At 27.8% G+C, this 15301-nt stretch overlaps 1 protein-coding gene across 4 annotated transcripts in view; it reads left to right on the top strand.

Annotated features, from left to right (window-relative positions):
- Positions 1-15301, top strand: part of LOC123262690 (regulating synaptic membrane exocytosis protein 2) — a 155961-nt gene that overhangs the window by 92304 nt on the left and 48356 nt on the right. For all 4 annotated transcript variants that reach the window (XM_044725028.1, XM_044725027.1, XM_044725029.1 and 1 more), the window contains exon 12: positions 12047-12171. In XM_044725028.1, coding sequence (XP_044580963.1) covers positions 12047-12171 — 125 coding nt within the window. The remainder of the gene's footprint in view (positions 1-12046; positions 12172-15301) is intronic.

Here is a 15301-nt window from a genome sequence, read left to right as displayed (position 1 = left end):
AACTGGTTAAAGTATTTCGTTATATTATTTACTTCTAAATTCCCCGGTATTAAAGTTTTTATCATGTTTAAAAATGAAGTAATAAACTCGGGCAATAATAGGCCATTTATTTCAGTGTTTTTTGTTCTTAAAACCTTATTTTATAACACTAAAAATTTCCATCTGCTTATCGTGGAAAAAAAATTTCAAAAATGCATCAAAAATAATTAAAAAAATTTATTTATTGATAATAAAAAGTTAAAATATATTTTCTTATTATTAAGGACAAATTTTTATTAGAATTCTAAATTAAGGATCTGGATCACAAGTTGCTATTCACTTACAACCACCAGGGAAATGGAAATTGTTTGTGATAAAACTGAAAAAAAAAAAAAAAACCAATTTTTTCTTTTAATTCTATTGCAAAAATTGACAAAATTAATCATAATTATCAATAATAATTACATAAAATTGATTTAATAACAACTTGAAATAATACATACCGCTCCACCTTCTTTTGCGCATTTTTCGCTGGTTGAACAGCTTTCACTTGTACTAACAATAAGTAACAGCATGACTACACGCATAAAAATGATTTTTTTGCCCTCTGGGCGGAAAGTGGCAACTTTGGTCTCACTGCGCTAAACAAAGTTGCCGCTTTCCTCCTTCCTCGGACAAAAAAATATTATACAGCTCTTGGGAAGTAAAAAAGAAAACCTCAGATCACATGTTTGTTGACCTCGGCTTCGCCTCGGCCAACAATTACATGTGATCTGAGGCTTTTCTTATTTTCCTTCCCAAGGGGTGTAATATACTATTGTTGAAATAACAAAAGACGGGATAACTAAAAAATATGTTCTGGTAACAAATGAGTTTAGTTATAGTAACAAATCCATTAATCGCATTAACAAAATGTTTCAAGTTGTACTAACAAACCAGTCTGTTAAATCACCAAATCAATTTGTTGTCCTAACGAAATCATTTTATTGCAATAACAAAACTAATTTGTTGCTAAAATATTTTCCAAATCAGATATCGCTGATTATAGCATACTTTTAAATTATGGATTCTTATAAAATTTACTGTAACAAATTTATTTGTCATTTTAATAGAATAATTTTGCTGTTTCAACAAAAAAATTTGTTATACTAACTGAATTATTTGGTCGAATCTACTTAAAGATTTTGCTATAGTAACCAAATTGTTTTGTTGTTATAACATATTAATAAATTGCTATAACCTAAATTTTATTATTTTAACATATAATTTGTTATCCCTATGTTAACAAATGCATTTGTTACTAGAACATATCTTAAGTTATTTTAACAAAATTTTTTTCTGCGTGTATATTTCTTACCTAGGGCAGGAAAATAAGAAATATCTCAGATTACATGTAATTGTTGACCGAGGCGAAGCCGAGGTCGACAAACATGTGATCTGAGGCTTTCTTATTTCCTGCCCATGGTGAGAATACTATTTTTCTCCTCGACGGAGGCGGAAAGCGGCATTTTCATTTAGCGCAGCGGGCGGAAAATTGACGCTTTCCGTCCGGAGGGGAGAAAAATATATTTTTTGCCCTCTGGGCGGAAAGTGGCAGCTTTCGGCCTGCTGCGCTAAACGAAATTGCCGCTTTCCGCCTCTGTCGGACAGAAAAATAGTATACAAACCTATGGCAGGAAAATAATAAATATCTCAGATCACATATATGTCGACCTCGGCTTCGCCTCGGGCAACATATATGTGTTCTGAGACATTTCTCATTTTCTTGCCACAGGTGTGTAATATACTATTTCTTGTTATTAAGAACAAATTTCATTACTTAAAATTTTTATTAGAATTCTAAATTAAGGATCTGGATCACAAGTTACTATTCACTTACAACCACCAGAGAAATGGAAATTGTTTGTGATAGAACTGAAAAAAAAAAAAAAAACCAATTTTTTCTTTTAATTCTATTGCAAAAATTGACAAAATTAATCATAATTATCAATAATAATTACATAACATTGATTTAATAGCAACTTGAAATAATACATACCGCTCCACCTTCTTTTGCGCATTTTTCGCTGGTTGAACAGCTTTCACTTGTACTAACAATAAGTAACAGCATGACTATCAAAAAACAAATAAATTTAACTAACATTTTAAATAAAAAAAATTTTTTTTCCAGCTTATATTCTTAAATTTGATCAAATTGTTGAAATTAATTAATTAATGATATATAATTAATTTAACGATTTGAACATTTGTGAAGATACAATAAAATTTTGTCTCTGCAATCATCTTTTATATGTTGATTGTATGACTAATAACAGCCAGCATTATTAAGAGAAGCTATTTTGAGGTTATATTACCGTCATTAAGTGATCAAACTGGTCAGAAGTCGTAAAGATGCGAGTTGTCATCTTTATAGGCCATTAAAAATCACGCTAGAGAACGTGATTATTTTCTATTTAAAAAAAAATCAATCGCTGTTTAAAATTAAAAAAACAAAATTTATGTTCTTTAGGAACTAAAGTTTAAAAAAAAAAAAATACCGCACGTAAGAAAATAATTTTCATACACAATTTCTAGAACAAAATAAAAATTTTTTTTTTTATTTAAAAAAAACTTGATTTTTTTCTGTATAAAAAAAAATTTTAATCGCTGTTGAATAAATTTCAATAAAAAATTCATCAAAGCGAGTAATAAAATATCAACGTGAGCCTTTTAAAAAATTAATCCACTCGTGTCATTAAATTTTCTCTCGTCAATTAATAATCAAACCGTCTGGCCTGAATACGAATAATCCGGCGACTTTAAATAAATAATTATGATCGCTAACTAGAATTCAAATCCCCTATCGACATTCCGATAGATTTGATTAATCGAATATTAATTTTTATATCGTAGCCGTGAAACTTTTAAAAAGTTTAAAATTAATAGAGCAGTCTGGTGGAATTAAAAAGCCAAGTTCAAGACCGCGGTTAATAAAAAATTCCCCAGTTAGCAGTCAAATGTCGAGGTGAAGAAATTTAATGATGCTAATCCCGCAACAGGTACGCCATTTTGTTGAATAGAGAGTCCGGGAGGAAATGGAAGTGAAACACTTTTTTTAATTAGTCCTTAGGGTCCTCTGGCTTTCTTTAAATGTTTAGCGATAAGGAGTTAAAAAAATAATCCCTGTTGTGGGAAAAGAAAAATCCGAACAAAAACAGTTTCACTGTAAAAAAAAATCACGCCAAGTCCACGTTCATAAGACTATTAAGAAAAAAAAATTTTATTTCTTTACAAAAAGATATAAAATAGAAAATTAAAAAATCCAAGTGACCGATATGGTTGTTTATGATTTTCGGAAATTAATAAAAATTTTGTTTTAAATTTAAAAATTAAAAGAAACAATTTTAGAACGTATTTAGTGTGCGTAGTTATGAAAAATTTCACTTTTTATGAAATTCCTAAAATCTATCTACTAGGACTTTTAAAAAAAATTGAAGTACACAATGACGCACACCAAGTACAAATATAAATAATGCTGTGAAGCGTGAAAGAATAGGAGTTACGGTAATTATTACGTGAAGCGTTCCTCATTCACGTAACAGGATATTGGCAGGAAAGGATTGAGAAAGGAATGTGGAGAGGATCATCTTAATGTGAGTTTATAGAATATGTGAGGAAAAATTATTAGATAGCTCGGACTGGGATTCGAACCCAGAACCTTCCGAAGACATGTCGACTACTCTACCATTTGAGCTATCCGGTCTATACTAAATTTCCTTTCGCTTATTCTATATACATTAAGCCACACCGTCCATCTTACGGCAAGCATTTTTACAAATATAAATAATGCTGTGAAGCGGGAAAGAATCGGAGTTACGGTAATTATTACGTGAAGCGTTCCACATTCACGTAACAGGATATTGATAGGAAAGGATTGAGAACGTGGACTTGGCGTGATTTTTTTACAGTGAAACTGTTTTTGTTCGGATTTTAGTATTTTTTTTAATTATAATAAAAATTGACAATTTTAATTTAATACATTTCCGGTGGCAAACTATCCCCTTTAAGCTATAGTTCATGTAAAAGTTATTCTTTCGCCGCCTGGCGTGTGTAATAGCAAGCTGTCAAATATCTTTTTTTCACTGTAGTTTCCCATCTATTATAAGATTAGCATGCATCCTTATATTATTATTTAGTCTCTGGCCGTCCGCTTTTTACATAAGAAAAAAGTTAAAATCTAAAAATCTGGGTCGCTATAGTTTGTGCTGATTATTTTTAATAATTTTAAAAAGAAATTAAAACGATAATTGATAATAATCAAGTAATACGCGTAATAAAAAGCATGAACTAATATTATAAAATATCATATAAAAAAAAAATCAAAATAAATTTGAAAAAAAATTTGTAACCTCAAAAAACCGTTCTGCTTACGGTATATACACACTCGGTAGTCTGGCTTGAGAACGGAACTTGGCGCCAGACTCTATCGAGTCTGTTGATTTGCTTTGTTTTTTTATACAATAAAATTTTAACCTAAAAATTTGATGATGTAGACAATAATGGTTCGATTTAATGGTAAGGTAGAAAGTTACGTAACTGATATTTGATATTATCGCTAAAATAATAATTTATTAATAATTAGTTAATATACCCATGGCTATATTAAGGAAGCGAGGTTTAGGTATTGAAATCAATTTCAGCTTATCGAAATTAAATTAATTTAAACTTTAATATTAAGATAATACCTGCGTCAATGTTTAGCTACTGAGAACTCAGCCTAAGCTGGAATTTATCGAAATGCCGGTAAGCACTTTGCTGTTAATTCTTTCAATCAACATTCGTCATCTCGGGTTGGGGTGATTTAACTAATTAGTCCAATACTTTTAAAAGTAAACTTAACTTTTTAGTAATTACTACGAACCTAGGACTCAAGGGAATTAACTAATGGCGGACTTTAAATGAAAATATTTTCATAGAGACAAGAGAATTATTGAATGAATTTTTCTAATTAGAGGGATTATTTCGATTTAAACTTAAATTAGTTTGACCTTTCTTTAAATGAAGTTTATTATTATTAAAAAATTTGTAATTATATAAAAGATTAAAAACTGAGTCTTTATTTTTATAATTCTGGCTTAAAGGTTGAAAATACGGTAAAATTGACAAGGACTTTTTGTAGAAAATTTAATTCTCAATAAAAAAGGTTTCTTATTATTTTTTTTATTTCCATTATTTTAGCCAAAAACAGAACTTTAAACTTTTGAGAACTAGGGATAAATTCTGTATCTTAATTTTTGAACTTAAAATTTAAATTTTGGAAAAATTTATTATTACTATTTTTATACTGATGAAAATAATAACTACATTTATTTTTATTTTATTTCTTCAGATATTAAGGCCGTAAATATTTTTTATAGCTTTGTAGATAAATAAAAATACTCAACGTTCTATTTTTATTTATTCATTTGTCCATTGTAAAAATTTTAATCTATATTGTTAAGAGAATAAGCAAAATTTTAATACATAATTTTGATACATAATAAATAAATGGCCGTGTATTTTGTGAACTATTGACATTTTCAAAGATATAAACCCATCCCGATGTTACGCTCATCGAGACCTTTCATTTGAGTACCCACATCAATTTTTCATATTTATATATATATAAATATATATATATATATATATATATATATATATATATATATATATATATATATATATATACATATATATATATATATAAATAAAATATATCAAAAATGCATGTGGGTACTCAAATGAAAGCTCTTGATGAGTGTAACATCGGGATGAGCTTATATCTTAAAAATATATATTATATATATGAATACATGAAAAATATATCAAAAATGCATGTGGGTACTCAAATGAAAGCTCTTGATGAGTGTAACATCGGGATGAGCTTATATCTTAAAAATATATATTATATATATATATATATATATATATATATATATATATATATATATATATGTATACATGAAAAATATATCAAAAATGCATGTGGGTACTCAAATGAAAGCTTTTGAAGAGTGTAACATCGGGATGAGCTTATATTTTTAAAAACGTCAATATTTAAAAAAGTACAGTGCAGTTTAACAAAAGTAATTATTTAATAAAGCCAAATTCTATTTATTTATAGTTCACAAGTCACGGCAGTCACATAGTGACTGCAAGGTTGCTAGTTTTTTATTAATTTTAATTATTATTATTATTATTTGTGAATAATTTATTATATAAAATTTTTATTCTAACTAGAGTTAAAATTTTTTAAGTAAAATAATTTTGCTAAGGATAAAAACAATTTTAATACATGTATAAAAGTATAATAAAGTGGAGCAGAAGGATGTTAAAGTTTACGAAATAGTTAAGTCCCAAGGATAGACATAAAAAGTATGTAAACTTTTACGCTTACTTTAAGAGGTTAGAGAGAGGATATTAGACTATAAAAACAATGAAAAATGTTTTATAAATTTAGAAATGACGAAACAAACAAAATTTCTTTTTTTTTTAGATCGTGTTATTCCACTTATACTACGATGAATAATTTTGAAAAGATATAAAATTTAAATTAGAATGTTAAAAGCAAGTTTAGCCTTATTGAATAATTCAATAATCTCGAATAAATCTTTTACGTCAATTGCACTTGCTCGAGAATACATTGAAGTTGACGTAAATAATTCGCTAGCTAAATCGACATTTGCTGATGACAATAATTCACTAGATTTTTAATCCTAGTGGATATAAAATACAAGCATGATAGTAGAATCCTTGTACATCAATATTTTTGTTAAAAATAACTTCCGGCTTTCTGTTTAAGATACTTTATAAATATTACCAACTCAATTTGAATAATCAATTGTTTGTAAATAAACTATAATTTTGTTTATGGAATATTTTGAATTAAATTTACGGTTGATAGGTTAGAGATACGTCAAAATCGATAATTTTTTCGTATTTTTAATATTTTACCCAGAATTTTAATTTAAAAATTTTATAAAATAGTTTTTCACTTTTACCTTTAATAAAAATTTTATTTTAATTTTGCACACCTCATAAGCGAAGCGGATGAGGTTGTGCTCTACACTCGTTTTACAAAAATCAAGCGATTTCTTGAACTAAAATTGTCTCTATTTATTTTCTATCGCACTTGTAGAACAATATTTACACATAAATGTCATGGAAAAACACTAATTTCAACACTTATGACATTTTTAAAAGACATTTTGCTTTTTAAATAAATAAAAAAAATGTTTAAAAAAATTATTCCGTAGACGTCCGGCTGTCAAATGTATGTATAGAAACTGGCGTGGTCACGATAACTGCCGAAAAACTTAACTGATCAAGTCCATTTATTTATTATACGCTTCAGTATTATCTAAAACTAAGTCCTTTCAAAGATCACGGTCTAATTCAATGTAGTTTATTTATAATTAGCAATAAACTAAAAATCCACTAATCGTTTGTATATCAATATCTATGTAAATAAAGGTCGTTTACAACACATGCGTAGTACCTTTCTTTTCTGGGTGGACAATGGCGCGAAAGATTTAAAAGTATTTTTTGTATTTTATTTTAATCAATTTTATTGTGGAAAATGTGATTATGAGGCGTGCACTTTTGGATTTTCTAAAATTTTATTATTGTCATTCTGGCTAAAAAATAAGAAATACGTCAAAGTTGATAAGGACCTTTTTCTATAGAAAATTAAATTTCCTGTAAAAAAGATCTCGTATCATTTATTCATATTTAATCTATAATTTTTATTTCAAAATTTTATAAGATAATTTTTAAGTTTTAAATTTAACAAAAATTTATTATTATTTAATTATTATTTTTGCGACTGAATTATATATATATAAATTAAAGTTTTTAGCGTCTAGCGGTCAAATGACTAGTAGATCTAAATTCAAGCCAACGGATGGACGTTCTATCTTCAAATTGGTCGAGAGACATATTCTCTCTTTTTACATAATTTCGATGGAGATCCACCGATCTTGAATACTAGTGAAGCTGAAAGCTTTTGTGGTATCTGTTCGGGTTATAAAGATGTTTATTAAATGAAAGAAATTAAATGAGAGCAAAGACAATCTTTGAAAAAATAAATGGGGTTGGTTGCTAAGCCAGGAACCAACCCCATTTATTTTTTCAAAGTTTATCTTTGCTCTCATTTAATTTCTTTCATTTCTTTCATTTAATGAACATCTTTATAACTCAAACAGATACCACAAAAGCTTTCAGCTTCACTAGTATTCAAGTTCGGTGGATCCCCATCGAAATTATGAAGAGAGAATATGTCTCTCGACCAATATTGAAGATGGAATGTCCATCCGTTGGCTTGAATTTAGATCTACTAGTCATTTGACCGCTAGGCGCTAAAAACTTTAATTTATTATTATTATTCTGAGTGAAATATCATAGGTACGTCAACATTTTTAAGGACCTTTTTTTACAGAAAATAAAATTTCCTTCAATATTAAGCCCAGAAATTTCAATTTAAATCCCACTCTATTTTTGCTCGTTCCTTAAAAGTTCGTACCGATGAAAAACAGTTTTAAAAATATTTTTTTCCGCAGTTGGGGTGTAGAATTTTCCATACAAATCGAAATGAATACATTATCGACTGTCACACAGCAGAGTAACTTTTAATTCATTTTATATTAAAAAGTAAATAACGAAATAAAAATAAATTCAGCGTGACACGTTTTTGTCGACAGCTGTGGTTAAATCTGTTATAATCCAGCCTCACAGTCAGACTCGAATCACACACGTACTCGCACGACCCGGAGCGTTTTAGCTGAAAGTTGTACCTTGTAACTCCGGGATTGTTAGAACTAGTGTACCAATGGTTACTGTGTCCTAAATTTATTCCGCGATATTGTACGTGCCCGAGAGCACATTGGGTTAAAAAATTCACAATCGATAGAACCAATTAAGCGAAGAAAATCGACGTAAACGCTTTTTTTCACCCTAACACCTATCATTATTATTATTATTATTATTATTATTCTCATTATCGTAACTATTATTTTTTCGCACACTTTGAACTCGCCTAATTCAAGTGTATTATTTTTAATGAAGCGTCGTTTGAATTCGCAATAGCAATATAAGAAAAGGAATAGCGATAAAAAGGAGTAAATTGTGGTAGTTACGATCAGAGACAATGTACATGGAGAGAATATGCTAGCGACAGGTTTGTGGTTCACCCCTTGAGTGGTTTTGTGCGCCTGTTATCTTAACTATTGTGCATCAGCTTCTAGACTTGTCTTCGCTGACATAACCACTCTCTATGTTAACTCTCCAATTTAATATATGTATGTGTATATAAAGTGTCGTATTATATGTCGATCATTAAATATTCATTTTTAATTTAGAATTATTATTATTTTATTTAGTAATTTTTTTGAAATTGTTCTTATATTTCAGAAAATTATTAAGTAAAAAAAAATAATAAACTGAGAAAATTTTAGTAAATATTGATAAATTTATTTATTTAAAATGATATGGTTAATTTTTAATAAATATTTTTTTTGATATACTGTAAAAAATTTAAGTTATGGATGATTTAATCCCTCCGGGGATTTTATGTATATTATTTATAAAAAAATTCTGCGGAATTATATTGAATAAAAATAAGAAAAAAATTGTTTTTGTTCGTTTAAAAATATAACATTTTTTTTTAATTTGATACTTCAAACAAATTTTAATATTGAGAAAAATTTTATCAATATTTTTTTTATATTTTATAAGTAAAATTAAAAAAAAAATTTTTCTCTTCAATAATTTATTTGTTAAAAAATTTGAAAAGTTGCCTTGTAAAATTTAATTTAAGCAATTAATTTTTAAACTAGCAACATTGTAGTCACTATGTGACTGCCGTGACTTGTGAACTATAAATAAATAAAATTTGGATATATTAAATAATGATTTTATTTAAATTGCACTGTACTTTCTTAAGTAATGACGTTTTTAAAAATATAAGCTCATTCCGGTGTTACTCTCATCAAAAGCTTTCATTTAAGTACCCACATGCATTTTGATATATTTTTCATAAATATATAATATATATATATAAATATATGAAAAATTGATGTGGGTACTTAAATGAGAGGTCTTGATGAGTGTAACATCGGGATGAGCTTATGGCTTAAAAAATATTATTTGTTGACAAGATACAATCTAATTTCTTAATTATTGATATTTTTAAAGATATGAGCTCATCCTGATGTTATACTCATCAAGAGCTTTCATTTGAGTACCTACATGCATTTTTGATATATTTTTCATATATACATATATATAATATATATAAATATATGAAAAATTGATGTGGGTACTCAAATGAAAGGTCTTGATAAGTGTAACATCGGGATGAGCTTATATCTTTAAAAATGTCAATAGTTCAAAAGATACAAGGTCATTACTTAATTATTGATATTTTCAAAGATATAAGCTCATTCTGATGTTACAATCATCAAGACCTTTTATTTAAGTAACCAAATGGCATTTTTTATATATTTTACATATATGGTATTTGTGAAATATATATAATATATATAAATATATGAAAAATTGATGTAGGTACTCAAATGAAAGGTCTTGATGAATGTAACATCGGGATGAGCTTATATCTTTAAAAATGTCAATAGTTCAAAAGATACAAGGTCATTACTTAATTATTGATATTTTCAAAGATATAAGCTCATTCTGATGTTACAATCATCAAGACCTTTTATTTAAGTAACCAAATGGCATTTTTTATATATTTTACATATATGGTTTTTGTGAAATATGTATAATATATATATAAATATATGAAAAATTGATGTGGGTACTCAAATGAAAGGTCTGGATGAATGTAACATCGGGATGAGCTTATATCTTTAAAAATGTCAATATTTCACGAGATACAAGGTCATTTCTTAATTATATATCTAGAGATGGAGCATTTTCTAATGTAGCCTAAATACTTATCATCATAAATTGACTATTGGTGAGAATGATATCAAACCATGAAAAGACACAACTCCAGGTCAAGACTTTTCCAACGATACTAAATTTAACTATAAAAACCCATTTTATCATATGAATACACTGGCCTCAAATTTTTGCTTATTCTCTTAATCTAAATTATTATATCAATTATTATTTTATGACTATTTTTAATTAACGGTTTGTTAACTATTAATAAATATTTTTTAATTAATAAAAAATATTATTTCACTGTCAATAAATTATACTTAATAAATGATTTATTGTGTAATAATTAATAATAGTAATTAAATTATCGGATGTTAAAAATAAATTTATTAACAGTAACTAAAAGAAATTAAATATTAAAAAAATTTCTTTATTATACATTGAAATAATTTTGAATTGCTAAAATAGTTACTTAATTTTTTAAATAAAATTAATAAACTACAGTGAACCGTCTGGAATTTAGTATAAAATAGCTTTATTAAATATTCACCCGAAAGTATTTAAAATAAAATTTATAAATTAATAATAAAGTCTTACAGCGATATACAAAATAATTCGCGGAAGAATTTTTAATAAATTAAAGTCAGCATTTATACTAAAATATTTTTAAAGAGTATTTGAATACAAATATGTGCGTCATTTTCATCTTCAGCAAAAAATCCTCTTTGTTTGTGGATGAATAAATAAAATAAAAGCATCAGTAGGCAAATAGCAGGGATGTTTTTCATTTCTAGAGTATATATTTAAATATATAATACAAACAAACATACTTTGATATATATTTGGTATAAAATGATTTATCACGCGCGAAAAATCCTGGTTAGCGTTAAAAATATCCGGGTGTTATTAATACTCCGAATACAACACTGATAATAAAATAAAAAAAAAATATGTGGAAAGTTTTCGCGGAATTAAAAAGTACTCTTGACATTTTATCTCCTACAGAATTAATAGAAGCATGAAAAACATGAAAGTGGTTTCAATACCCAAGTAAAAAATTCGATGGAGTAAAAAAAACTCGCGTGATAAAAACAGTAATGTATCAGATGCAAATGCTTAATGTTTTTATTCTTAATTAATGTTCCAGCTCGAGGGTTCGGTATGCGTGTTATCGGAGGTAAAAATGCCAGTGACGGGCGTTTGTATGCCTCAATAGTGTGGACGGTACCTGGGGGACCAGCAGACAAGGCAGGTCTTCAGACAGGTGACAAGGTATGACAATATTCTGTTTATACTACTTATTTACATATCCAGGGAAATGCTTGTATTTATTAACCCTAGTAGAAATGTAATCAAGTATCTGGCCAGTAACTGGCTAGTTTAACTAGACTTAAGCTAAGAACTGGCTAGTATAATATCCAGTAACTGTCTAGTTACTGGCCAGTTTTACGAGACATCAAATAAAACATGGCGACACGTGTAGGAATTGAGATTATTTAAAATTAAATGTGGATAAGTTTGTTACAATTCAAAATTATAGTAATAATAATAATAATATATATTTTTTTACAATTGTAAATTGACTATGTTTACAATTGTTATTGGCTATCTAGTCTATTGCACAATTTTCTCTAATTAAATAATTAGATATAATTATTAGAAATAAAATAATTATAAATAATTAGAGAAAATTGTGCAATAGACTAGATAGCCAATAACAATTGTAAACATAGTCAATTTAAAATTGTAAAAAAATATATATAAAAATACAGACTAGTCTTTAGAAATAAAAATTAGACAAACGGTTGACCCTGAAGGCCATCCCTGCAACTTCCCGCCACTTACATACCTAGGCGCTTAAAATTGCACTAATAATTGCTCTTCGAGCTCAAAAAAACAACTTATGTCTTATTTTGAGCTCTCCAAGCTCAAAGAGATAGTCTTTCTATACTTTTGACATAGAATTTAATTTCACATAACTTCACACTAATAGATTTATTTATAGTTAAAAAGATTTGTTAATATTTAACAAATCATTTATTAGAAGCCATTTGTTAGGCCTTAACAAATATTTCTTAGTATTTAAAAAGATTTATTAATATTTAATAAATGAATATCAGATTTATTGAATACAAACAAATCATTTTGAATACTAAGAAATATTTATTTAACATTAAAAAATGGTCTCTAATAAATGATTTGTTAGCTATTAACAAATATTATTTAATACAAATAAATCCTTCTATCAGTGCAGTCAATTCGTTCAAGAGATATCATAAACGAAAGAAAACCGAAAAGTGTTTTCTGCACATAACTTCACATAATTTCACATAATTTCAGTCAGTTTGTTCAAGAGATATCATGAACGAAAGAAAACCGAAAAGTGTTTCCTGCACATAACTTCACATAATTTCACATAATTTCACATAATTTCAGTCGATTCGTTCAAGAGATATCATGAACGAAAGAAAACCAAAAAGTGTTTCCTGCACATAACTTCACATAATTTCACATAATTTCACATAATTTCAGTCGATTCGTTCAAGAGAAATCATGAACGAAAGAAAACCGAAAAGTGTTTCTTGCACATAACTTCACATAATTTCACATAATTTCACATAATTTCAGCCAGTTCGTTTAAGAGATATCATGAACGAAAGAAAACCGAAAAGTGTATTCTGCACATAACTTCACATAACTTTACATAATTTTGCATAAGTTCACATAACATTTCTTTTCGGATCGTTTTTGATGAGATAGTATAATTTTTAGACTTTTGAGCTCGAAGAAGCATAGAAAAGCTATCTCTCCAAGCTCGGAGAGCTCAAAATAATACATAAATCGATCCAAAAAAAATTAGGAAAACGGTTGACCCTGAAGGCCATTCCTGCAACTTCCCGCTAATTTCATACTTAAGCGCTCAAAATTGCACCAATGACGTTTTTGAGCTCTTCGAGCTCAAAAATACAATTTATGGGTTATTTTGAGCTCTCCGAGCTTAAAGAGATTGCTTTCCTATCCTTTAAAGCTCTTCGAGCTCAAAAGTCTGATAGAGATTTGATAAGACACTATTTTTTGAATTTTTAAACCACAATAACTTTTGAATGAATAAACCGATTTTTACGCGGTTAGAAGCATTCGACGCAGTTTTTCAAGCCTCACAAAGAATCTTAAATTTTGAATTGATCGCGCTAGGAATTTTGGAGTTATTCTGAAAAAACACTTTTCTCGGTTTTCTTTCGTTCACGATATCTCTCGAATGAATCAACCGATTTTGACCGGACTGGTGGCGATCGACGTGGTTTTTTGAGGTTAAGAGCTGATTAGTTTTTGGAATTGAACTATTAAGCCGTTTAAAAGTTATTCCAAAAAAACCACATTTGAAAAAATTTTTTTTTTCAGTTTTTTGAAGATTTCTCAAAATCTATTGATCTGAATCGGTCCAAATAGTTTTCAAAATCTAAGTTTGGTCAAGCCCTTTCGAATGGCACCAACCGCGATGAAATCGGTCAAGCCGTTCAAAAGTTATAAGCGGTTCACATACTTTCACACACACACACACACACATACATACAGACGCCGTGACAACCTCGCGGGGATAGTCAGGGAAGCTTTCTGTGACCTTCAAACGTCGAGATCTGATGAAAACTCGATTTTTGCAAAACGGGGTGAAAACAATAACTTCCCGATTTTTGAAAATCTTCGATTTTCGTAGCGGGAAGTTAAAAATATTGTAAAAAAATAATAATAATAATATGTCAATATTATGTCAATTTTTTTTATTTCATTCATTTTTTTAAATATATAACAGATCATTTTTATATTGAAATACACAAATTTTTCAATTATTTACACCGTTTCTTAATATTTACGAAAGATAACTCAACTTACAGGTTAAAGTGAAAAAATAAACATACACACACTAATATAAGTAGAACATCTGTGTGACCAATGTTTACGATTTAGTTGTAGGTGGCGCGATTTTTAGTTTTTACCTAGTTTCGCTAGCCAGTTACTAGATTTGATTGCTGGCCAGCTACTAGATATGACGCTAGCCAGATACTAGATTTAATCGAGTGAAAAATTGATCATTTCTACTAGGGAAGGGGCACACCTACTTTTTATATTTTAAAAGTAAATAAATGCCCCTTAATTGATTTGATAATTAAATTTTGAGCTTCAAAACTTTTGCACAACTTAACTGAAAAATAGTCTCTTTTTTTGGTTCTAAACAAGAAAAAAAAACAATAACAGTCTTATTCTACTTAGATAAGATAATGGTTATTAAAATCAATAAAATATTTCAATAAAAAAAATCTAAGTTATATTTTTAATTGATTTTTTAGTAATTGATATTTAATGACTAAATTCGTGATTAATTGGCTATTAGGTTGTTTACAAA

This window comes from Cotesia glomerata, linkage group LG4, assembly GCF_020080835.1.
Source record: "Cotesia glomerata isolate CgM1 linkage group LG4, MPM_Cglom_v2.3, whole genome shotgun sequence".
Lineage (NCBI taxonomy): Eukaryota > Metazoa > Arthropoda > Insecta > Hymenoptera > Braconidae > Cotesia > Cotesia glomerata.
The sequence above is the reverse complement of the archived record's forward strand: the minus strand, read 5'-3'. Positions and strand labels throughout refer to the sequence as shown.